Source organism: Manacus vitellinus, unplaced genomic scaffold (assembly GCF_001715985.3).
Source record: "Manacus vitellinus isolate BGI_N305 unplaced genomic scaffold, ASM171598v3 scaffold_0_pilon, whole genome shotgun sequence".
NCBI lineage: Eukaryota > Metazoa > Chordata > Aves > Passeriformes > Pipridae > Manacus > Manacus vitellinus.
This window is the reverse complement of record NW_021938789.1, coordinates 32,906,850-32,933,297: the sequence shown is the minus strand read 5'-3', so window position 1 is coordinate 32,933,297 and position 26,448 is coordinate 32,906,850. Positions and strand designations below refer to the sequence as shown.

General features: G+C 36.3%; 1 protein-coding gene across 1 annotated transcript in view; it reads right to left on the bottom strand.

The window, feature by feature from the left end:
- Positions 1-10,835: 10,835 nt before the first annotated feature.
- SH3RF1 (SH3 domain containing ring finger 1) overlaps positions 10,836-26,448 on the bottom strand; it is an 84,297-nt gene continuing 68,684 nt past the window's right edge. The window contains exons 7-11 of the mRNA XM_029962559.1: positions 26,172-26,342; positions 25,747-26,006; positions 21,912-22,270; positions 19,914-20,248; positions 10,836-13,489 (exon numbers count right to left, since the gene is read on the bottom strand). Of these exons, the coding sequence (XP_029818419.1) occupies positions 13,321-13,489; positions 19,914-20,248; positions 21,912-22,270; positions 25,747-26,006; positions 26,172-26,342 (1,294 nt within the window). The 3' untranslated portion in view covers positions 10,836-13,320. The remainder of the gene's footprint in view (positions 13,490-19,913; positions 20,249-21,911; positions 22,271-25,746; positions 26,007-26,171; positions 26,343-26,448) is intronic.

Sequence of the window (26,448 nt, the reverse complement as noted above, 5' to 3'; positions counted from 1 at the left end):
TTAACTGAGCAGCTGAAGACTTCATCTTCTTGTGACATACAGAAATTCTTACCTTCCAATAAAGTAGTCAATCATAATAATACCCAATCAGATGGCTTAATGAGGTAACAATTAGGTTAATAAAGATGAAAAGAGGTATTTTCAGATGATTTCTTACAACATTTTTTAAATTTATCTATCACAGTGAATAATTTCTTTCAATAATTACCAGAAGAGGTTAGCATCCTTGGAAAAAAATAGCTATTGTTCACACCAGAGTGTGTGTAATGTTTGATTCTATAAAATGCCTACCTTATTTCAACAGTTGGGGTTTTTAAATCATAGTTTATGGCAAGATTCTGCCAGAAGTCAAACATTTTTTGAGCTCCTCTTAAGATGTCTGGTACCCACTCCTGCCTGACCACATAAGGGATAACAGTGTGGCTTGCAGAAACCCAGGATTGCACAAGCTACTATCTCTAAACTCCAGAAGGGTATTTTGTTATGAATCCTATACATGAACTTTATAGAAAATACAATTAAATATTTATTGCAAAGGGAGAAAAAAATAGGAATTTAGATCAGTCTAGAAGGTGTATATTTTACCATCCTATGACTACACTGCTATGCTATTAAAATTCAAAAGTGATGAAAAACAATTCTGATACGAAGCTAAGCAAAACAGGCTGATACAGCTGATACAGGTGCTACAGGAGCCTGTTTCGATTTCTTTTTTTCCAGAACAGTAAAAATTCCTATTTATATTTTAAATACACTTTTTTTTGGTTTTATCCTCACTTGCCTAAATCTTCTCTATAAGGTTATATACCTTTTCTACACTGAATATACAGAATATACTGTATTCTGCACATTGCAGTGGTAGATTATCACCAGCCTGCTGTAGACAAGCTCTCCTTTCTGTCACAGTTCAGCCTCTCTTTATCTTGTTTCTACACATCCTGTTCTTTTTTCTTGACAAAAGAAACACTCTCCATACCAGCTGTTTCAATGGATGTAAAATTCATATACCATTGTTTGATTGTTTGTTTTGTTCGTTAGGGAACTATAAATTTGCCAAAAATGTCAGTTCTGAAGAGCACTGAAAAAAATCAAGAATGAAGTACATTTGTCCATGTTTGAAAGTTTTTTAAAAGAAAAAAAGAGTTTCAGAGAGTTATTTAACACTGAATATTCTGATAAGGTTCAAGCTAGTACTTACCTCCTAATTTTCACAGTTTAGCTACTGAAACAGAGAACATGGATATGTGCAGACCATGCATTTATCAAAGATCCTGCTATTTTCCCCAAACCAGATAGCTGGTTTCTACTCCAAATTGACTGCAGCACAAGGATCAGTAGATGTGACTTTTTAAGCTGTACCTATAGCTCCAACCAGTCTTAACTAGAATAGTAGAGTTCTGCCTGGATATTAGTTTCACAGTTTTTTCTCTTCCTAGTAGACAAAAGAAGGAAGAATTCTTCTCTTGTTCTATCTAACAGGAAATAGAGTCATCTTTATTGTCTCCAGCCATAGCCTTCTCCATAATACTGCCCACAGACGGGAGATTTTCCTACAAAATTGCCTGAATCTGGGCTTCAGTGACTATCACTGCATAATACTATACTTCATCATGCATTTCCACTCAGATCATAATTATTTTAGGCAACCTATACAAGTGGGTAACATCTCTGCAGAGTGTGCAGTGTTTACATAGCACAGTTCATTTCTGTTTACTTCATTGAATCATTGTTGAATTTGAGGATGCCTTTCATAAACAATTATTCTGCTCTAATAGTAACAAGTAACACATTTGCTTTACAGACACCTCAGCAAAGCACTCCTGTCAACATGAATTGTCTGTTATGTGTTTTAAAATGTTTGGAAAAAAATATGGTATGCCATCTGGTTCCCAAACGCTCATTAAATCCACTGGAATATGAATTTTTAAGGAAGCTAACATCACATGGTGCCCACCACTTCATAAAAGAAACAGAGAAAGAGAGGAAGGAAGAGAGGAGGGAAGGAAGGAAGGATACAAACAAGAAAAAAAGGAAGTGGTTACATTTTGTTTATAATTTAATTTCCTACAACTAAGAGCAGCCCAGCCATTTCAGAGAATAAAGACAGATGACAGCTCCTGTTCCCAGGAGTTTATGGTCAAAGATTATTTTCTGAGTGAAATGTAGAAGGGAAAAAATCTAGCAGGGGAATGGAATGTTAAAGCCATAGAATATTTAGGTTTCTCAGGGGAAAGATGCCCCCATGAACTGAGATTCAGAGGGTATGCTCCAAATTTCTTTTAAGACTTGCCAAACCACTTAGTTTTTCCCCTCCAAATGTCATTTCTCCCATCTTTAATTGAGGCTAATGACTATCAGCTTCCCTAATTGACACAGCCCTAGGGAAAAACTCTCCTACTTCATAGTTGCTGTCATCTTCTGTGGGAACACTTTTAGACCCTAATGTAGAAAGAGGACTGCATCTACAAAAACTGAATGACCAGACAGATACAGGATTTAAATCCCATTTGGAAAGGATTGTCTTGTATTAGGAGAGAGAAGCTCAATCAATTAATTTTTTTATGGAAAACTTAAAACTACATAGATTAGGGAAGGTTAAGAGAGTTTCCAAAAAGACACAAGCATTTAATTAAAAAAAAAAAAAAAAAATAAAACCAGGTTTGACATTAACTCTGTATTTCCTGTAATTTTTCACATAAATTAACTAAAAATTTACTAAAAACAGCTAGACTTTCATTTGCTGGAATATGCGAGTGCTTTGCAAAAACAGGGTTTTTTTGTGACACTGTACATTTATGTCCAAAAGCTGTTAAATATATGTAAATAAACAATCTGATAAATACATGTTAAGCAATTCTACTTGTGACACGTTGGTCCATTGCCCAATGACAATTATGAAAGAGAAAAGAACAAGCTGCAATCCAGCAGAAAATAGCCCAGGGAGTGAAGGGAAGGAGCACAACAGATAATCAAATGGGATAAGAAAGAAAAAACTAGTAAGGCCTCATCCAGAAGACAGCAGGACACCATCTACTGAATAACACGTGGACTAACGGCGGGTAAATTTTCTCCATTGTAAGAACTGGGCAACGTTGTGCTGACTGACCTTATCCAGTCTCTCTTCATTTTCTCAACTCAATGCATAGCTATTTTTAGTAGAAGTACTCTGCAAAATGTTTTATAACTCATTTTGGCTGTAAAGCTGCATCAAGTTGCAAAGTCCTTTGTAGCTTTAACTGTTTCTTTGAATTCACAGAACTGATCTCTGAGCTGAGGGATTTTGTCAGCCATGGATTCCTGAGTTAGGGATCAAGCTTTTAGAGCAGTAAAAGCTAATATTTTCAGGATATTTTTAATTTGCATCCTACAGGCATAAATTCTGTGAAACTATGAGGAAATTAGTCTTGCTTTCTTTTTCATACTTTTCTAGGATATAATCAAAATCATCTTAGAGATTCAGGCCTGACTGGATGGGGCTTTGAGAAACCTGGTCTAACAGAAGGTATTCATGCCTGTGGCAGGGGGTTGGAACTAGATGGTCTTTAAGGTCTTTTCCAAACCAAACTCTTCTATGATTCTATGACTCACAAACCTACCAAGCAGGTGTTCCTCTTCGTTGTTTAAAATAACAAGACCATTTGTTACACTAATTGGTTGCTTCTTCATACAGTTTTTCTGCCAGTTAGATTATAAATGTCCAGTCATATGTTCTCCCGTTACCCAAATAAAGTCCCTCAAAACCTGAACAAGACATCCTACACCTTATCTGCACATCAGGAGAGTGCCTGCATGAGTAGCACTGATTGAGAATGTTTCTAATGGGGACAAAAGATTCTCACTCCGAGCTGAAAAAATCTTCGTTTTTTTAGCTCAGTTTCCTTTCAAACCTCTCTGAGAATGAAAGTTACTCTTTTACCATCGCCAGAGTTTTCCTAGCTCCTGTGTTTCATAACAGCTAGGAAGACAGTGACACCTAAACCACCCCATCCCAGCCTCACCTTTGAAGTGTTTACAGAGTTTTTGTCAAACTAATTTATGTTCTTTCTGTATTCTACATGAAGCTGTGTATTTTTATCCCAAATATAAAAGAAAGATCTCTCATGGATATTTCCAGATCCCTGCTTCTTTTGAAGAAACAAATGATCTCTTTCTATTTTCCCCACCGATAGGTTTGTGAGCATAGAATAATCCTGAATCTCCAAGATTTTTATAGATCAGTATGTCCTCACCTTTGATTCTCACTGGCTGGTAATCTTTCCTTCACCAAAGTGCAGATAACACCACTGGCTTGTCTCAAGAACCATCCAGTTATTGATCTTTGCAGCATGGACATCTTCAGTAACACTCCAACACTTGGTAAACACTGTTCTTCACAAAGTTAGAGTAGAAGAGTAAGTACTGCAATTCCCGTTTAGTTTGATCAGGTAAAAATTGCTTCTATTTGCTTTATTTGTGTTTTTTTTTTATTTTTTAAAAATTTTTTTTAATCCAATGGAACAGTATCTCAAACTAGAAAATAGAAAACACTCTTGAGATCGCCAAAGTGCTGTACTTTCCCCTCCTATATGTAAGTGTTACAGCATTCAAGAAATCAATTTCAGGCTTGAAATGTAAGTTTTATTTATTTTTGTTGAATTTGAAAAAGTATAAATAACTTATCTTTGTAACTACATTGGGGTTTGTTTTTTTTGTCCTAGAACCACACCACATCTTAATTCCAGGATGCTGCAGAGAGAAAAAAGCACTAGCATTCAGCAAAATGCCTCATCACACGTTTCAGATCATGTTTAAATCCATTCCTTTATTAAAAGTTTTTGTTTGCCATTTTTGTTTACTAAGATTCCAATGCACTCAATCCTTTATGAAATGAAGACCTAGGAGGTTAAGTGGTGCATATGAAAAAGACAGAGAAGGAGGTGGTTGGGCATAACATCAGACTACATTATAATTAGCTACTAGACATGCTAGTTCTAGCTATAAAAAAGTAATTTAGAGTTATAAGCAAGACATTATATTCATGCCTTAGGGACCTCGTTTATATTTGGAATCACTATTTCAGCATCTAATATCTCTTCCAAAAGCATTCTACTCTGTTACTAAATATAGCAGAAAGACAACATAATCCAGCTATAAGCTTTTGTGAAGTTGTCCATAGTACTTTTAGTTACAAAAACGTGGACTTTCTATTCATGTCTTTTCCAATGCCAGACACAAATAAGCTTTTAGTAACAAACATTAACCACATGTTGACCAGAATCTAGTATTTGCCTTTGAAAAAAACCAATATTTTCTTAAAAATGTTGCTTTTGACAGGATTGTAATAGAGAAAACATCCAAACAGATACACAACAGACCTTCAGACACACACAAACAACTAGAAGGAGTTCCAGCCTCTGATAGCATTATCTGATGATGAAATCCAAAAATATGTTTGCTAATTTTTCTCCAAACTAGCTCCAGTTCTTGACAGAAGATACTTCTTGTACTGGTGGATTTAGCCATTACTCAATAAAAACAGGGCTGTCAGCTAATTAAATCACAGCTGCACAAGTGTGCTCTATTGCTATGAGAGTGTGATACTTCATAGTCAAAACCAAACCTGTTACATTGATTTCCAAAAGCAAATGGATAAAATTCCAGCATCATCTTGTTCATCAGTAACATGCTTACACGAAGTCCACAGAACAAATGTTTGCCAACGTAGATACATCAGAGCACAAGACACATCCTACTGATTGGCCACCTTCCATCAGCATGACCTCTGAAGAGACATGACTGCTCTGGGAGCAGCTTGGTTTTGCTGTCTGAGGCTGATCTGCAGCTCTGACAGCAGTTCCTGCCATCAGCCCACCTCACTTGGGGGACTTCACTTGGGGGCTCTGGCAACACAGCTGTCACCACAGAGCCCCCACAGACATGTAACCAGCTAAATTCTGTTGTGGTCCTCATCTCTCGGAAATCCAAACACTTGGTCACATCCAGTAACAAGCCTCACCAACCTACTGAGGGGGAGGAGTGTTAGCATCATTTACTAAGAGATAGCATAGTGTAAAAAAAACCCCTGAAATAGCCGTGGTTGGACCAGACAATGTTCTCTGTAATTACAGGGCTGTTTCTCCTCCCACCTGTTCCCCACTGGCACATTCACTGCTGACATGTCAATCTTTACAAAGAGAACTGCATAACTTTCCCAGACTCAGAAACTGATGCCTAAGCCTCCTGATCCTGTGCTGTGCGGAACAGTTGAGAAACATCACCCACAGAATTTTATATTTTAGTAGTTAATTTTTCTTGAATCATCTAAGTGTTCACTAACACTGCCAAGTCAGAGAAACCAAATTACAAGAGCGCTGTTGTGTTTTGCCATTATGGCCAAAGTTTATCTACATTTAACACGTCATTGGTTAATGTGGATTATCACAGCATTCTAGGAATGATAAAGAACAAGTGAGAAATACTGTCTGCCATTCTCTTGAGCGCAGCTATAGCAGACCTCCAAATAGCAATATGGTGGTGGCACGTACAACTGGACCACGTAAAATTTGGTCATGAACCAGTCTCTGGGCCTTCAAACAGAATTCAAAGGCCATCTCATTCTTGCTCTCTTTTTCCTATTTACTGGAGACATTCTCAACAGAAACTCTCCACCTTTCTGAGAACTATATCAGTATTAAGGAATATGCATTAAGTGCAAATAATCAAGAATACCGAATCCCTAGGCAGGATGAGATACCCTTTTTTAAAGTTTTAAAACATTTATCTCTTTGCATGTGTTCTTATCCTCCATGAAAACACTGATCTTTACAAAGCCCAGTATTTATTTTTAAATACTACTAAACTTCATCCTTGTAAAAAGCTACATTGTGTATCAGAGATCTTAAATTATTGAATGCAAAGAATTTCAGTGATATGCAGGGGAAAATAGTTACTTGTGTACTATAAACTTAGAAGTTGGATAGAGGCATACAATAAAGCTTTGATAAGGAGCAAGAAAATAAGCAGATTTCCCTGATCTGTGTGTATTCAAAAGACACACTAAGAGGAGTGGAGAAAAATTCTTTGAACTGTAAACTTTTTAGAACTAGCATTCTTCAGCTTATTCAGAAGTTCAACCAGCTGAAATAAGAAATTTGACCTAGGGCACGTCCCTTGTTGTGGAGAACAAAGTCGATGACCACTTTAAAGTTAATTCTGCTGCTGACTCATCTTCTATCCCAAGCATCCGCAGATACACCATGAGAAAATACGGCAGCAACTAACCACAAAAGATTTTGGGGCTAGCAGCTGTTAGCAACCCAAAGCCTACTGTGCAATTGTGGATCTGGAAATTTATAGGTTTGATTGAAAAGTGAACAAGTCTTCTGTGCTTTACAGTGCTGCTAAAGCAGCAGCATCTTTGATCTAGTGCCTCAGCTGTACCACTGGGACAAACATTTTCTGAGAGAAGGATGACACAGCCTGAATAGCTCTGTATTTTCCAAGTATGAAAATCATCCAGCTCAGTTTCTTTCAGATATATTCATTCCTCTAGGGCAGATGAGATATTTTCTTTCACTATTTAACAGTAGGGGGCATATTCAGTGTATGCCAGCAAAGTTTAATGAAATCAATGAAGTAGCACTGATTTGCAGTAATTGAGAGTCCGACCATGTGTTCTAATGCCAAAGAATCTGGATATTTCTAAGGGCTTATATTGCTTTCCTTTCTGGGAAGGAGGGGATGGGAAAGGAGGGGTTGGGGGGATCGGGAATCAAAATACACTTGCTTTGTGGAATGGGGTTCCATCTAAGGTAGCAGACGCAAAAAAACACCTATACAGATATTTAAAAATCCTGACATTTTTCTTTCTGCCTTTGTAATTAAAATGCACTTTTTCTTGATGCGCCAGCCAAATTTCCACTCTTTACACTCCTATACAGGCTTTTCTCACCACTCTAAATTGAGAATGCAGCTAGAGTTTAGACACATCCTGTGAGTTGGTTTTGTTCTAAATGACTACTAGCTGCAAACATCAGAAGGCATTAGGGCCATGTAACCTGAACCATAATGTGGGCAGTAGAGTTTGCTGCACAGTGCAGTCGAGTGCTATTCATTTACATGTGCTAAGAGGAATTTTTAAAAGCTAGTTATAACTATGATTAATTGAAATCTGGGGCTAATGTTGCTGTGTCTAAATAGCCTTTACTCCACTGAATAGGAGCAGTAGAGAAGTTAAGAACTGATTTTACCACTTTTCAGCAAAATAATACAGCTGACAGGAATGAGTATAGTAAAAGGAACACATAAATAGTACTTTCTGACATCTGCTAATATTATGTTGAGTGTAACCACTATGATTTGATAGGCATGCATGAAATGCTCATTGTGTAACATTTTGAATGGCTTTTTCACCTTGCAGATTGGATCTAGCAAATTCATTTTGGTTTGTTCCTTGCATCAGGCTGATTGTGAACAAAGTGCTCTTCACCTATTAAAATGCATCAGCTAAGTCTCTCATCCACAGAAATCAGACTCTAGGAGACTTCTCTGCAGGAGGGGTTTAGATGTCGATGCTCTCATTTTGAGGCAAGTCTAATCCATCAGAATCTATCTTCAAATTCACAAAAACCAGTCAGATATACTTTCAAAGCAAGTCTTTCATCACATACCTCAAAAGCACATGAATCGTCAGTTTGGCAAATGAGGAAACTGAGATTCAAAAAGGTGAGACCTCAAGTTTTCAAGAGCAGGTGCTAACTTTAAGATTCTCAACAAGTTTGTCTCCTAGAAGGTAAGAGCTTTTCGGATGACACTGTGGAAGAAGAATACATTGCATCTTGGGAAATGGTATTCAGTCCCCTAATGTTAGTTACTGCATAAACTATGTAGAAAGTGAATGCTACTACCCCTGTTCATTAATGCAAACCTGCAGCTCCTGTTGTGGTCTTTTATTTATGTGTATCACACAGTATTCAGTGTGATAGATATAGATACAGATATATTCTCAAAGCACAGCCATCATCTCAAGCCTTTCAGGTAGTTCAGAACTACAGATGCCTAGTTTAGGATTTCAAATGCATTTTGACATGAGACTAGAGGTGCAGCTCAGGCCTACCACAACAGCAGTTCTAGACACAAGCAGAAAACAAATGGGTAAAGACGAGGGCTGCACCTTCTTCAGTCTTAGACATCAAAGTTCTTCCTAGATCCTTTCACAGAGCTTGACTCTAGTAACTGAGGTAGGATCAGAAATAAGTTAGCTAAGATTCAGGTCCCATATACAGGTCTTCCAAATCCTTTTCACTTTCCAATTTTCCCCCCATCTAATGTCCATGTTCTCACCATTTATCATCACCATTCTCGGCTCTTTTGTTTCTATATATAAATATTGCAAGTATGCCATTAAGTCACTCTAAAGAATTATGACACTGGTTTTGTTCAAGTCAAACTTCAAATCTGCTTAAGATTTACCATTATTAACCAAATGTAGGGAACGAGCACCTAAGCATGATTTGAGAAGTATACTTATGGCAGATGCATGATAGGAATCCAAAGAAGACAGGTGTATTGGCTTGTCCTACAGAAACCTGTGGCATCATTATTGTGCATACACATGAAAGACTATACTTGTAGGAGTTTTAGTAATGCCAAACACTTTTTAACTAGGCAAGTGGATTCTTGTATTTCATTGAAGTCAATATACACCTTTAAACACATTTGAATCTACTGGAAGGAACAAGCCAGTTAAAATATTTTGCCAGCCCTCTGAAAAAATCCAGAATGTACAGAAGTCATATTTTTAAGCCCATGCAAAACTATCATAATTGTCATTACTGCTATAAGGCAGAGGTAACGAAATGAAGATGAACAGGATTTCAGGTACCTTTGGCAAGCCAAATGTTAAACACTTATTAGAATTACTCAATAATTACGTTACAAAAAAACCCACCCCAAAACCAACCCAAAGAAATAGTCTTACTTCTACTGCATAGTCATGATGTTTGTGTGTATTTTTCTCCTATGGATGCACTGATATTAGACCACAATTCTGAAAAGAAATAAATAAATTTGCTTTTATATAATCTCCATTCTGCATTTCTACAAATCATGTTACCTTCTTACCATTCCCATTCCCCCTTAATTAAGGAAAGTTAGACTTGATGCTCATTCTTTCACAGACCACTTAATGCTGCATCATTCACTGCTAGCAGAATTTAGGAGTCTTAACTGAGTTTATCACACTAGCCAAAACATTTACGAAATCTTAACACATTTGCAAACACTTTTAGGATTAACTTTCCACGATTTTCCCAGCAGCTATTTGTACATAGCAGACATGTAGCCACATGCAAATCAGGAAGATCCTCTAGTTAGCCAGTTACTGCCTGACTGCTGTGCACAGCAAACTTCTTCAGGGCAAACGAGTCTTTGCCACCCTACACTTTTGCTCTCAGTTGGAAGTTCAGGCAGATGCTTCACCCTCAGGGCTGGGGACTCTCTCTCAATATATACACAGTAGGTCCATTACACCAGACTTCATCCTCGAGTGAAAGCAGTCTATGACTTGTGCACCTGATATACTGTGATGAGACTGAAGTCCATCATGAACAGACTAAGATGGATTTACCTACCTCTTCTGAAGTTACTTGCAGAAAAATGGAGATGGAAAAAGATTAGTCAGATTCTCAGTTCTCTCTACAATTCATCATTCCAACCTTCTTATGGAATCTGAAGACTTTTTCTCTTTGAGCAGAAATACCCTCCTGGGAATTCTGAAATTAAGTTCTGGTAATTTTATTGTCAAATTCTTTACAAGTAATTTATGTTTAATGTTTGCATACACTATTTGATGTAGCTGTTTGCTAAGAAAATATTTATTAGGATTGGAAGTTTAACATAGTAAATCAAACACTTAACATTCACTGGACTTCAAACATAGATATAAAATACCTTACAAAATTTGTTTATGAATTACACAAAGCAAATGCACAGGGTTTGTCTGTTTCTACACTGAATTAATCCCAAGCCAAAACCAAAAAATAACCCCTAAAAGATCACAAAAAAAGGCATGATAAAATGCATTTTTGTCATTGTTGCACTGCTATGTAATAAGCCCTTTTTACAAATGTTTACTCAATGTTAAAAAAATCAATTAAAATGTATTCCATCTAACAAAACTATTGGATTAAAATCTGATTTTTAACTGACTTTACACCATGAAATTCTATTAATAGAGGTAACTTAGTCACTTAGTTTAAAATATGGAGCGTAGAGATAGAAAAAAATTAACCTTTAGTAGTCTTTAATATAAAATGCACTAAATTTTCCAAAATAAGATTACGACACACTAGTGCCAATTTATGCTGACAAAAGCTGATATCAGCTTCTTTCTAACTAAAATTCATTTCACAATACCTTTATATATTACATGAATATTCAAGTAAACTATTTAAAAATATTTAAAAATGCAAAAACTGAATTATACAGTGTTTCAGAGAGATGGTTAATTTGGGAATGCTGTCATGTCCAACTATATTTATAGATATGTTTTTTCTTGCTTTTAAGACCATCATGATACTACCTGATATTAACATTTTATATTTATCAATGTATAACTTCAAAAACATTATAAGGATTTAACATATCACTATGTACTTTTTCATCACTGTTTCTGTGTGTACTGTGCGACACTGAATCACCTTACTGGCTTCCCTTTGTAAAGTGCTGAGTAACAGCCAAATTACATCAGATTTAAATGGATTTAAATGGAGATGATGGTGCTCAGTGTCTTATCAAAAGAAATCACCATTAAACTGCTATAATCAAACAATAAAATAATAAAAAAAAGTTCAGCTGAGTAGCGCATGTATTCACCAGTGTCAAATCTCTAACAAAACCCTGAAAGACAAACAATGTATTTCTTGCAGGCTGCATTCTTTATATCCATCAGCTGCAAGGATATTACAATATTTTATTAATGATTCAAACACTGGACACCTTCTCTGGTTGAAGGCAAGTTGCTCACTAGTTTTGGTCAAGTGGCTTTTGGGAAACTTTCAGAGCAAAATAACACAGCAACAGGAAACTGGAATGGAAAATGCCAACCATGCACAGTTACATTACTGCAGGAATCGAGTAACACATGCAAGACAAAGAAAAAGTCAGAACATACCGAAGTAGCAATGGTTAAGAAGTTAGTAAAATTTTTTTCACAGTGTTTCATACAGCCTTTTACTTTAACACAAGTGCATCACTTACCACCACTATTGCTCAGACATTTTAAAACATCTCTTGGCCATGCAGATCAGTTTGAGAAGAAAACAGCAAATTACACATCTTAGGCATTTTTTAGACATTAAGTACAACTTATAATTTTATTTTTATATTCAGTCTTATCAAACAGATGTTTTCAAGTTATATTCATTCTAAGTGTTGGGCTTTAACATTCCTTCCAATTTTGTTGGATCCTGAGTGCTAAATGCCCAAAGAACTGGCCAAATATACAAAGCTAAGCTTTGTTCAAATTGCCAAGTTATTACATAAAGAGAAGGTATAGAGAATTTCTTGTTAGCACTCCTAAATATCTTTCTTCCTAACCTTGAGATGATCCTAACCTTGAGATGGTTTTATTCAGTTGTTCACATACATCTCTGCCTCCTGGAAACATTACTCTACTAGGGTGATTTATGAAGAAGTAAAACTAGACTCAGGAACACCACTGACTTTTTTTTTTCTCTGTCCAAAAAAGAAAATACACATTTTTTCCCCATTTGGCAAATTCTATTTGACGCCACATCACCACCACTCAACATTAACTCATACAACAGAGACTTACTCCACTGTCAGACACAGCAGGGGAAAAATGTCCAAAGGATAAACGGGAGGCTCTTTATCAGATATAATTGCTTGCTCATAAGGAGAGAATCCAGCTTCCCCTTAGTTATTCTTTCATAAATTAATAATTTGTTAAAATCATAGTCACAAGAATTTTAGCTATTACACAAAATTCAAGTTTAAAAAAAAACCCAAGAATAAATTAGTTACAGCCTTGTAAACAATTGTTCATTTATGTAACATACTTGGGGGAAAAAAATTCCTCTATATAATAAATCAGACAGTACAAGGCACACATCACACTTAAGAATTCAAAGTGATAAAACCAGCAGATGCCTTCATCTTCTTTTTTCGCTGGTGTAATTGTGCTATAGACACTGTAAAAATATGTAGATTTTTGTTTACATTACAGTCATTTGAAAATATTTCATGACTGTGCTTTTTCTGGCAAAATATTTGTGCTATTTTACAGTACAGTATGATTTGAAGCTCTTGGAATGAATCTTCTCAAATGTTCTCTACAAAGCTGCCAGGGAAAAGGCCAGTCTTTCCATTTCGTTGCAGAGTGCCTTTGAACCAGCCATCCTCACGCTTTTTGTGTACAAAAACAATGTCACCTTCCTTAAGTTCAAGTTCTGCTTCACTCTGAGGAGGATAGGATACCACAACCCTGTACCTGTGTAATTAGAAAAAAACACTATTTAAGTTCTTTTTTTTTCACCTTTTTTTTTTTTTAACCAATGCTTTTAAAAGCCTGTTAAAGCTCATGAAAACAGAAAACTACTACCTAGAACTGTTTCCAGAGTACATAATAACTATGTCTTGAACAGATAATAACAATAGCAACATAACAAATTTAAGTCAAAATGCATACATCTCCTATCAATTTTTTCTCGCCGAGATCCCCATAAAAATCCAGACAATGGTTAAATAACAGGAGAAAACTGTAATTATTTTTTTCAATATAAATTTGCAGACTCTTCCAGTCAGCATGAATCAACAATAATCAAAGCTTTCACCGCAGTAACTAAGCATAATTTTACAACTGTATGTTTAATATGATATTTTCCCAGGAATGGTTCTTCAGGAAAGGCACAGAACTAAAAGAAGGAACAAAACCTATTAATTTGCATTGCTGTTTTAAATTATTTTCATTTTTCTTAAAAACTTTTCAGGATAGAACATGCCATCTTATTTGGACACAGCTTCACAATTTGTATACTACTATATTAAAAATAAACATTTTTAAAAGTGTTCAATTCAACAATTTTTTTAAGCACCTGACACAAAGAAAAGTGTATTTTCTGAATTTGTCACAGTAAAATCACTTTTCAAATATGAGTGCATTAAAAAGAGGCTACACTCTTCTCTCTCTATTTTTAAACATGCATAACACCACTCAATCTCTTCTACCGTGGTTTCAGTTCACATCAACCTAAAATTTAGGTGTTGCAGCTCTGCAGACAATCATGTCAGCTTCTTGATCAAGTTTTATGACAGATATTATAACTCAGTTCTTAGCTATACAACCAATAATGTCTGCATGATGAAATCAAATAGAATCAATGGCTGACTGTAAAATTTAAAAGCTTCTGAAGTTAAGAGCGTTAAAGGCAGTGCTAGGAAATCTGCTGGCAAAAATAGAATTTTCCATTAAAATCAGAACATTTTGCACTCATGAAGATTACTTCATAGATTACAATAACTATTATCTAAATAAGCTTGAAATAATTTATTATCTTAATAGACTAAAATAAATTAACAATCTGATGAAAAGACAAAAGAACAAGATATAGTCTAGTAAAGGATGGAATACCAATTTCAGCTCATTATACCCATAATAATATTGAAACAGAGAAAGATACTGTATTGTAGTACATTTTGCTTAAAAACACATAAAACAAAAATGAAGTCTGTCCAGATAGTTAAAAGTATTCAGAAAAGAGTAGCAACACTTTATAAATAATTAAAGTTTCTTGGGAAATCTACGTATAGCAAATCATATTTGGACCTAATCAGTTGTCAAATGTTATTTACTAGTGACTTATAAACTAGGACTGTTTCAGTCATGGCAATCCCCAGATTTCAGAGGACTGGAATTATTAGATTCATACTTCATAAAAGCTACCAAGCCAATTACAAGATTTATTAGTGTGCAGCTTCAGAACGCTCCACATCCAACCTAGGCCTGCACTAACTTCTGCTGTGGGCAACTTGGGTTTTAATGCTGACTCAGGAAATAAGAACCAAATATTTTTAATAGACTGTAAGTTTTATTGAGATTGTAAACTACTTGAGTTAAAACAATAGTCTTTACTCAGGCAGGACAAGGACAAGATAGAGAAGGATAAAGAACTGCAGTAAAGTTGTGAAAAACTTCTACTGTTGTTAATAAGTAGGTTGCTTCCAGGCTGAAAATTAACCAGCACATTACACAGCACTAATTTTATCCAAAAGAGAGCCTGTTTAAAAAATGAGTTTAAAGAAAGAATACCTGCCTCCCTTACACTGCACTCTGTCAAATGCTGCCCTGTAAACATTTGACTTGAAACATGCTTGGTTTTATTTTCTAATTCTGTCAGTAACCTCTGTGCTCCCCTGAATTGATAGACTAGTCTGTTCTGCTGCTGCTTGCTGAGTGTTAAAACAAACAGCTTTGCAAAAACCCACCTTCTCTTTGCCCTCCCCAGAGGATCATCAGCTAGCGCAGAAATACTGTTGTCCTGAGCTTTCCATACCGCGTTGAGCAACCTCAACACTGCAGTACTTTGGTACTTCTCATCAAATTTTAGCTTCCCAACTATTTTGATATCAGTCTTGTAATCTAATGTCTAAAACAGAGCACAATACCCTTGGTTTTAAAATGCTATTTTACTATATTTTTCAATGTGTCATGAGAAGAAACCAATCTGGTTTTACACCTGTAAATCACATGCTCCTCTTCAAATTTTATGCCACATTTTACAAACTCTATTTGCCGAAAGACCCCTCACACATTCACACAGCTGTCTATCTAGATCACCCTGAATCAGCTATGGAACAAAAACTATTTTTCCATTATTTATTTCATCATCAACAACATACTGCCAAAACTACTAATTTCATGCAGAGTAAAGAGCTTATGCTTCAGCTCAAAAGTTCATTGCAAGTTCCCTGGAGAAAAATAATCATATTTACTAAGCATGACCTATGTTTTGGAAAAAACGTGTTCATTCCCACATGTTTGAATCTTCCTTATTTGTCTCCTTATTCAGTATTTCCAAATGTTTTCAATGTCTGAAGGTCAAATTTGCAGATCTTTTGTGGTCATCTAATCTTAATATTTTACATACACCTAAGCTGTACAACTATGAGTTTTCTTCTTTCTTTTTTTTCTTTAACTGCCTTATATTATTTTTCATTAATTTTCAAAATATTATTCCAGTTATTTTTAATCAGCTAGTTAATATTATAAAAATGAAAGTACTTTAGCTTTCCAGAATTAACCATTGTATTTGCCATCAGTTCTTTGCTAATATTCTTAATGTGTCTGGCCATATCCCACAGTGCCTTTGCTTCGTATTTGTGAATTTATTTTTTATTTTGAGGAGGATGGTGATCTGTCTTCACATTTCTCCATTCTACTTTTTATTTTTAATATTAGCATTTCTCACATTTTTCAGTAACATGAAAAAGATTGTATCTTTCATGTGTTTCTCCCTTTCTTCATTGCTTCTGTTTCACTGGACACAAAATACTGCTTTTCTTCCCAGATAGTTGTAGTTGATTTTTGGACAATTATCTGTGGGTTGCCTGATCACCAAGTGGATAAAAATACTTTTCACATGCAGAAAATTTTAGCTAAGGAAAACACAGAATGTTGGAATTACTATCATTACACAAGTTAAACTCATACTTTTTCTTGCACTTTGAATTTTTACTTTTCAGCTCGTCTGTGCCCTGCTGTTGAGCATCTCTTCTGTCTGCTGAGTGGGTGCCTTGACTCCTACAGATAACCAACACAGAGCAGACTGATTCTCAGCGTTTAATTAACAGCATTAAATGTTGCCAGATGTGGTAAGACTTGCTGCCCTCTAAAGCCACTGGCTTGCTCACTGGGAGCAGATGTTACACCAGTCATTTTGTGGTGGATAAAATGACTTGGGGTCACTTTAATCACAGAACAAAATTACTGCTGTCCTCCACTCTAACTGTATGAAGAATTCATTTTATAGTTTAGGATATGCAGTGATGTGTATTTAGGTTCAACTTCAGGTCTTTAACACCACTGCGGGGTGCTGGGTAGTTTATTATTACAGTGCTGTGTATTTAATGTAAAATTTAAGGCTATTTAAGCAACGTTTACCTCTAAAAGAGAAAGCTCATGAAAAGAGCTTGTCACTTTCCTGTAACTCTTGTAATGGAAAAAACTAAATTCAGATAAAGAAATTCCTGTATATTCATAGCAGAGCATGTCTCACTCTGGGAACTGCAGGGAGTTGAGTCTATCTTTTTAAAGAAAGGACAGTGATCCTTGGCCTTGTCAGTGCCACATCAATACAAGAAATCACAACACCCCAAGACAACTTGTGTCTTGTCTGGAGAATCAGAAGAAATGACTGAACTCCACTGCAGAGTCTCAAGGTGACAGGAATTCTCCAAACTCTAATCAAGGTTTGGCAGAAATTTCTGTTAAACATCTCTGCTTCTTGTGTATAAGGAACATATGAAAGACCATGGATCACAGCAAGCAACCGGCACAGTTCACAGGAGAAGAGTGAATATAGGAATGGGAACAACAGAGAAGACCTGTAATAATAAGATTTAAGAGAATGTCACAATCTTCCCTTCCTTTAGTGAAATGCCCAATGGTGTTAAGTATCCATCTGCAAACACATGTCACTAAGATCTTGTTTACTATCAAACAAATCAAATGTCCATCCACTTATTCAGTAGGATTGGAAAAAAGTTCACAAGCTTTACTTCTAATTTTCTGCAGAACATACAGGAAAGACATACCCTTGGACAACCTGCAGTTCTAGTGAATGGAGAAACAGTGGGATTAACATAAAAATTTGATATAGAATTTTAAAGGAAGAAAGGACTTCGAGGAAAATTCTGTATCCAAACCAGAAACATTTTCAAGTGCTTTCCAGAGTTGAGCCAGCCTCTTTTGCTCCTAATTCATGCAGAATAATCAGCAGAATCTGACTCCTAAATCCTCTAGACCTTTCAAAATAAAACTCGAACACTAATATTACACTGCAAAGCCAGAGTCAGAATAGAAAAAGTACTGTTTCTTTTTCCAGTCAGATTGTAATCTGAGATTGGAACTGTGAGATTTAAGAACAGAATAATCCTAACAAGAGCTTTTTATTGAGTTTATCCTCAAGAATATTTTCCTCCTCAACTCAAAATTTTCACTGAAGATGCTGTTGCATCATAAGTATGGTTCTAACCCACCTCGTCTTCCAAAATGCTGAAGAGTAATCAATGGTTATAAATTACGTTGAAGATATTGGGTACCATGCAAATTTTAAGTATTATTAACCAAGACATTTTAAGCAATTCAGCCAAAGGAAATGTGCACATCAGCTCAGAAAAAACATTAACCCTGTCCTGAAAAGGACAAAGGGAACCCAGATGAAATTCTATTTAAATAAACTGACAAAAATGTAACAATTCTGCATAACCACCAATGAGAATGATCTTGTATTAGCAGTTCTCCAGTAGCAATTATCACTTAAAAAATATTTTTTAACATTTAACATTAAGGGAATGTTTGAGTATATGTTATTACTAGATCAATAAAAATACACAGCATCATTTTCTTTAAGTAGTTCTGAGAAAAAAATTTTCCACCATGGAAATAAAAAACCCATTTTTTGTGAGGATAGAATTAGCTTTACACTAATATGCACTGGTCATGCCAGAATGAATTTGGTATTATTTTCACATTCAAAGCATAAAAACATATTACTGTGCTAAACAGACTTACAATAATGTGAAAATAAGTAATGTTATTCTTAGAGAAAAGTCTTTCAGGTTTTATTTCCCATTTCTAAGTGTAAATCTACTTCAGAAATTCAGTAAGAAATAGAAATTTCCTGCAAGGAAATTGCACAGAAACAGTAATAATCTTTTAAAAAATATTAAAGGTATGACAGAAGTGAACTAAAAGACACATAGAAAGTTACATATTGTCTGGATCTTAATGTATGGGTATAGCTTAAGATCAGTGGGCCTCTGGAAGTACAACAGCATGCTCACACACGTGAGTTAATAGTATCAAAACAAAGTTTACAATAGTCAGCTTGAATCAGTTCAGTTCTAGGGCTGTTAACATTACAACTCTACTATTTTTTGCCTCTACACAAAATCTTGTATCTACTGCAAAAAAAATCCTATGACACTCTTCATACTGCTTGTCTGCTACCAGGAATAATAAAAGAGACAGTAGTTAGAAAACTGCCACTTCCTTCACAGTCTGTGCAACCTACTGAGGACTTGGAAATTGGAAAACAATAGATGGACACAAAAGTGACACAACTTTTAAGCAACTGCCTGTCAGTTTGAGAGTCAAGACAACTATATGTTTTTCAGACTCACTTGCCAGAACATAGAGTCTGCCCTAGAGCTTGCTGTATGGAGTGCACAGTCATGGGGCATTTGGGCAGTAAAAGTATCTTTGCAACGGCTCAAGAAATCACATATTAAGAAGCCTACACATAGATAAAGGTCTCATTCATCACATATTTAGGCTGACAGTTATGCACTGCTAATAATCTTAAAGGACTAACCTGATATTCATAAATGCAAGAATATAATGTGCTTCTGTTTTGCAAAATAGGATGCCTATTTTATCTACTTCACTCTTCATACCAAACCTGTGATCATCATATTTAAGTGTCTATTCATTCAAAAAACTTTCAAGTAATATGGAAAGTAAACGAATATAAACATGAGTATTGGTTGATAAGTAAATAAAGTATTGTTAAAAAATAACTTTCATCTTGCTATAAAATCCCAGCATTTTGAAGCAGTTCTGATATACACTACAAGTGTCTGAGAATGGATTTTTTCCTTGGTTTTCCCAAGTCTAGCTGCATAGGATAACTTACCTTTCACAGACAAGAGGCCTGGATTCATTCAGGACCGGACCGAGCGATGAGCAAGGCTGCCGAGGCGGTGGTGCTATTGGAATAGAGGAATCCAGGGAACTTGTTTTCCGATGCAATGATTCCTGTGCCAGCCCAGAGGCCTCGCTGTCGGTGGGACACGGTCCAGGTTTGCTGTGAGTGCCTGCTGATGGGAGCTCTGGCCCCACTGCACCTTGCAGGGCTAACTCTGCGGCTGCTTGCTCAGCCTCCAGCGTTGGTGATGCTGGAGGTGACAATCGAGGCTTGCGTTTAGTGGATGCTCCAGAAAGTAGTTTCAGCAAACCTTTTTTTTCTTTCTGTAAACCAAAAGCAGTGCCTCATTTTAGAACAAAAGTCTCCTGTAAAAAGAGTTGAACACTTCCTTCTGAAAGATGACATCGTGCTCAGAGAGGACTCAGTAAATGACGAGATACTTGAGATTGTAAAAATTAAAAAGATAATGATGAAAATTATAAAAGAAAAAGCAAATTATTAACATTATAAAGAGAAAAACAATAAGTAATTAAGACCATAAACTGGTTAAGTCCTTTCACTTAGTTAGGTTAAACCTTAACTTAAAATCCAACTACTCTGTCCCAAATGGTTGTCTAGAAAAAGGTGTGATGAGTTAGATTTCCACAACAGGAATTTAAAAAGTAAAACATTTCATTAACAGGGGCATTTCAAGGAAGACATAAAGAGTAATTTCTAACCTTGCAGGGAGAAAAGTCCGCTCTGGAAGCTGCTGTTTAGATAAGTTTCTTTTATTTATCCTCCCTCAGCAAGGGAAGATCTTCATGACTTAACAGAAGTTTGCCCCAAGGAGAATGTATTGTGTTTTGCTGCTGTGCTAGAGGGGAGGATTGTAAACATTCTTTTTGCTTGTCCAGACAAGAATCCCTGAAGACTATTACCTACCCTGAAGAGAATTATTTAAGTAGCTTTTTGTGTTTCTTGTATTTTTTTAAAGGGGTGTGGGCAGCGATCTTCTTACCAACCCTTTGACTGAGTGAATTTAGTGTTTACAAGAGGTGCCAGATTGTGAGCCTTGGAGACAAAAATAAACTATTTAACCACAGACAGAGAAAAGCATGAGCAATGTGAGATTTTTTTTTAAAGTCTGGGATGTAGTGGAATTGGTGAATTAAAAAATCCTCAGTACTTTTTCCAATTCTTCAATAACTTAAACGTATTTCAGCAAAGATCTGCTGTCTAGCAAATGGGAAAGAAAAAGAAATCAAAACAGTCCAAATATATTAGCATCATTCACCTTAAACTATAAATAAGTTTTCTAAAATCCCTCCTTAAGGGCACCTCAGTCTGATTTCAATGTCTATGACTAAAATAATTTTAAAACAAAGTTTTAGGTACATCCATTCAACAATAATAAACAAAAATAACTAAAAAGTGGCTGACATTATTGTACAGCCTAAGATTAAAATCTTCATAAACCACATTAAGCAGCCACATCAGCATGTGGCTGAAGAGTAGCGAGGTAAATTCTAAAACATTTGAGATGCAAAGACAGTTGTCCCAAGGAAAAAAAATTTCTAACTACACCACAACTGTAAAAGAAAATCAATTATAAAGTTGGAGGAATTTTTTGGACTACAATATAATATAATCACATGACTTGGCGAACAGTGAGTAGAGCTTAGACGTAGAGGAAAATACTTCAAAGAGAAGAAAAGAAAGCAGAATCACTACAGACTGTAATGATCTACATTTAGAAAAAACAACTATGTGCATTCTTTCTTTGTCCAACAAACATTGTTGGTAACGTTTTTCATAACCTCTCAATGTGTCCGCTTAATAAGGAAGGCAACCTAAAAGAATACTGATTTTCATTTTATTTTATTAGACTGAAATTTTTATGTTCCTACATTCATGGGGTTTTTTGTTGTTGTGTTTTTTAATCTCTTAAAAGATTGTATGATGAAAACAGGAGAATTCAAGGGAATGATTTTATTCTCTACTCACCTTGCCATCCTTGTCTGCTTTAGTGACAGCAGCATTTCCACCAGCTGCTAAAGCACTCTCTGGAGATGCAGGAGCTCCAGGGTGTGTGTTTACAGTTTTTCCGCTAATATCTCCCTCCAAAGATGAAGCAGCAACGTTAGGAGAATTCAAAGAAGCTGCTGCACATGCCAGTGGGATGGTTGAGCGGTTCACATTCACAGCTGTGACATAAGCAGCACTATTTGAAAGCTGGGGCGGGAGCTGCTGGGAGGCAACAGAGTGGTGGGGAATGATCACAGCTGCAGGAATAAGGCATGTTGGACTTTGTGCTTGTATGGGTGTGACTGCTGCTGTAGGTCTTTCTTGACTATGTGAGGCAACTGGAACAAAAGAATAAAACCTGAGATAGTTCATTTTTCACAAGACACACAAAGTGAGGTACAGTCACTGTGTTATAGCTAATCAGTCACAAGAAGTTTCCTTCCTACCTTCTTAACTTTCATTCCCATTATATAGTGACATGATACACAGCATCAAATTTATCTTACCTGAATAAAGTAGTAGTATATGCTACCCTACTTGCACCACTATGCAACAGAAGAATAACAGCACTGCAACTGTTGTGGAGATATCCAAGCTGCTAAGTGAAATGCTTCACATACAGAGATGAAAAGTGAAGATCACATTTTAGTACCTAAGAGCTAGCTAAATATTGTCTGGAACTGGTTTGCTCCTTTTAATACAATATGTAGTGTCCGGGCACATAACAAAAGTAGGAAGAAACACTCCTTATAGAAGCTGCTAAAAATATAATTGGATTGTTTCCCTAAACTATTCACAAAATCCTCAACAGATTTAGTAGGTCTTTCAAACAATAAGTACAGTGGCAACTACTGCTACAAGTGGTTTCTCTGAAAACATAAGCTATTGTCTCTTGGGATGTTTAAATATAGAAGTGGATTTACTCATACCCCTGTGAAATAAAAGAAACATCTACACTGGAAGCTGGAGAACAGCACAAGGCTGAGTATACTAACCCGGGTTGCAGCTGAGCTGCAAAGCACAGAGTTCTGCATGAGCTAATTAATCCTTCCCAAAAAGTAACATTGCTATTATAGTCATATGGTCAATCATACACACTTTTGGATCATTTCAACAGCTTGGACATCTCTGCACCACTGGGTGGTATGAAGTGCAGACATTTTAATTGAACAAGATGAGGCAAAATGCAGCACCACAGTGCTGCACAGCTTCTCTCCTTCAAATACTTTTGAAAGGTTCTGTCAAAGGAGGGGTCATACCTCTAGCTTGGTACATGTACATCTCAAATGTATCAATTCATTTTGATTTTCAGATACTAATTAGAGTTTCAGACTTGTTATAAGTGATATCCTAGAATCAAACCTACAGCGCTTGCTCACTTTATTCTGCTTTCTACAAATTCCCTTGGTAAGCTGGTTAGATTGCAGCAACAGTGTATTAGAGTAGACTGACAAAGTTCCCAAATTTGACATAACAATTTTACAGTATTATACCCAATTACAATCTCTACGATAAGAAGCACAAGTTCTTTCTTAAAAAAAAAAAAAGGTGCATTATTAAATACTGTGTCTAATTTTTTGATAGATAACCTCTTCCCCTGTAGCAGACCCTTGCTAACTCTGAGTAGCACGAACATTTCAAAAGATACAGAGAGTGCAGCAAGATTATTTTGGTAAAAATACAATTATTAATGCTGTCTTTTGTTCATGAGACATCAGTTTTCTTACAAGTAGCTGCTATTCTTCAAGATACATCTACACTCATATGCAATTTATGTACTACAAGCATGGAATAGCTTTCTGGTTTTGTTTTCTTATCCCTGATAGAATTGATAGGAAAAATGCTATAGCTTACCCTATTTTCATAAAGTTTAGCCTTTAATGAAATAGGCAGAATGTATGTTTTCTTCATAGTTCCTTTTAATCAAAGGATGCATACTCCGTCAGCAAAGATGATGTCAAGCAATATCTCACTAAGATCATTTGAAGAAGGGTCCTCAAAGCCCTGAGCTAAACTGAAACCGGAGACCAGCCCCGCAAAATGCAGCATTGATTTGTGAAGCCTCACCAAGAGAGTAACACTCAGCTATAGAAAGCTCAATATGATCATGTTTCAGATGCTGACTACAAAGTGCTCTGTAACATTTGAACATAAAGCAGCCATTATTGCTTCAGTTCTCAGGTCCCTATAAGGGACAGATCTGTACTTGTGACTGAACAGTACACTCTTACAGAATCCAATCTTAAGTTCTCTGCATAGAGAGTGCAGCACCTCTGAATTTTCCATTTTGGACTTGAAAACTTGGTGGGAAGTATGTTGTCACATTTGTCAGCTAAATGGAAGGGTAAAAGCTTATTTGTCTTGACAGCGGTGCAGAGATGCAGGGACAGAAAGACCTCTGGAGCCCACAGGAGCTTTCTCCTTGGTGCTGTCACGTGCAAGCTTCTAGACAGCTCAAAAGAAACATTTAGAGTAGAAACCACCTGTGCCTGAGAGGCAGGAAAGTACAGATGCTTTGCTTAGTTTCTCTTACTAGCTGCCAACAGCATCTGGTTATTTTTATTTAAAGGTAACGAATAAAGTTGTTACAGAGAACTAGCACATCTGTTCCAGCCTAAGATCAGACTGAAGAAAGATGGGACCAATTAAGGAAATAAAATACCTAAAGACATATGTACACATCCTATCTTGAAAAGCAAACCTGGTGCTGACATCTGAACATGCACAGGGTGTTTTAGGAGATGCATGACTCTGAAGAGGGAGTGGGCTAATTCATGGAACTTTAGACCATAAGAAATAACCATTCTTAAGGGGATAACAGATCATACCATTAGCATCTTTTGCTTTCACTTCTGCTCTGCCAATAAGAATCTTGTGATTTAAAAAACTTTCTGCCATGACTCGCAGCCAAGAGATCTCATTCCCTAAATTCAAGGCTGAAAGAGGAAACACTGGGATAGTCTGAAATGGAGTTTTTCTTTTTCCTTTTCCTTTAAGGCTCTTGGAGGAACTGGAACAGATTAGGCTCCAGTTGTGAAGAATTTTCTTAGCCTGGCAAATCCACAGAGGAGTGCATGGATTTGGTAAACAAAACTTCTTGAAAACACCACTGTCAATCTTTTTGAATCTGCATTTAGATAACAAAAGGGCATGTTTCACTATGATGTGGCCTGCCCTAGGCAGTAAATGCAGATTTATACCTTTCAGAAATACAGAATTTTGCTACATAGATTATATGGATCTTGAAGGCAGTATAGCCTTGGTGTTTCAGAATCAAAGCTGAAAGAAGTTGCAGTCAAGGTTAGAGAACAAACTGGAAAGCCTAAGGACCAACTCTGAGACAGAGACCTGAAAAAGAAAAAGGAATGAACACTACAGGTATTCAAAGATGTTAAAAGATAATTTAAAAGTGAATGCTAAATTAGAGCAATCTGTAGCTGTTATGCAGTTAACACACAAAAAATAAGCTATGACTCAGATATTCTTTTCACTTTTACTACTATATGAATTGTATATGAGTGGGGAAGCTCAGAGAATGTCCCAGATACTGCTGGAACAAAAAAAATTCCACCTAAAGTACTTGCATATAAATTCCCAACAGTGGGAGTATGTACATACACACAATTGCTTAGAGGAGAATAATAAGAGATTCAACAACTCAGAGGGATATATTGTCATTTCAACTGTAAACCACGACATTAAAAAAAACCCCAACACATATTTACATATATCCTCACTCTAGCCACTTGCCCAGACAGACCCTACAGTTTGTCTGCTATACAAGTTTTTCTGTTTGTTTGTTTGTTTGTTTTACCTGTTCTAACTGCATTGCGAGCCTGGTTGACTGTCATTTGTCCTGTGACGTGCATAAGGACCTTGGTTTGTGGACTAGTTTGGATATGTGCTGCAGAAACCACCGCTGTGGGTACTGTGCTGGAGTTCACTGGCACACCGTTCCCCTGGAGCTTCTGGGATGTTCCACTAGCAGTAGAAGGGCTGACCATAGTTACCACTCGTCCTGTTTGGCCAGCAGTAGACATGGGAGCTTTCGTTTGTGACGCACTTGTCACCGTCCTGCCAAAATTAAAAGCAAACCACCAAAACACAACTGAAAAAATTAGCTAGTTATAAAAGCCCGCAGGCCTTCAATTATCCAATTTTAGCATTAAATACAAGAACAGAATAAATTTGGACTTGAAACTAGATAAACTATTTATACACTTGTATAATACTATATACCTTGTAACTGGAGCCACATAATTTCCAGGAAAAACACCAATCTTGCTTGTATGCATGGAAGTTCCCTTGAACCAGCCATCTTGGCAGCGTTCAAACACTAGGAACATTTCTCCCTTCCGCAGTTCCAGTTCATCTTCTTTTCGAGGAGTGTAAGGGTATATAGCAATATAGCTAAAAGACAGGAAAAAAGATGCAATCAATAAAGCTAAAACAACTGAAAACATCACTTGTGTTTCCTGGCACAGAGAGTTCAGTCAGAGATGAGAAGGCATGGCAA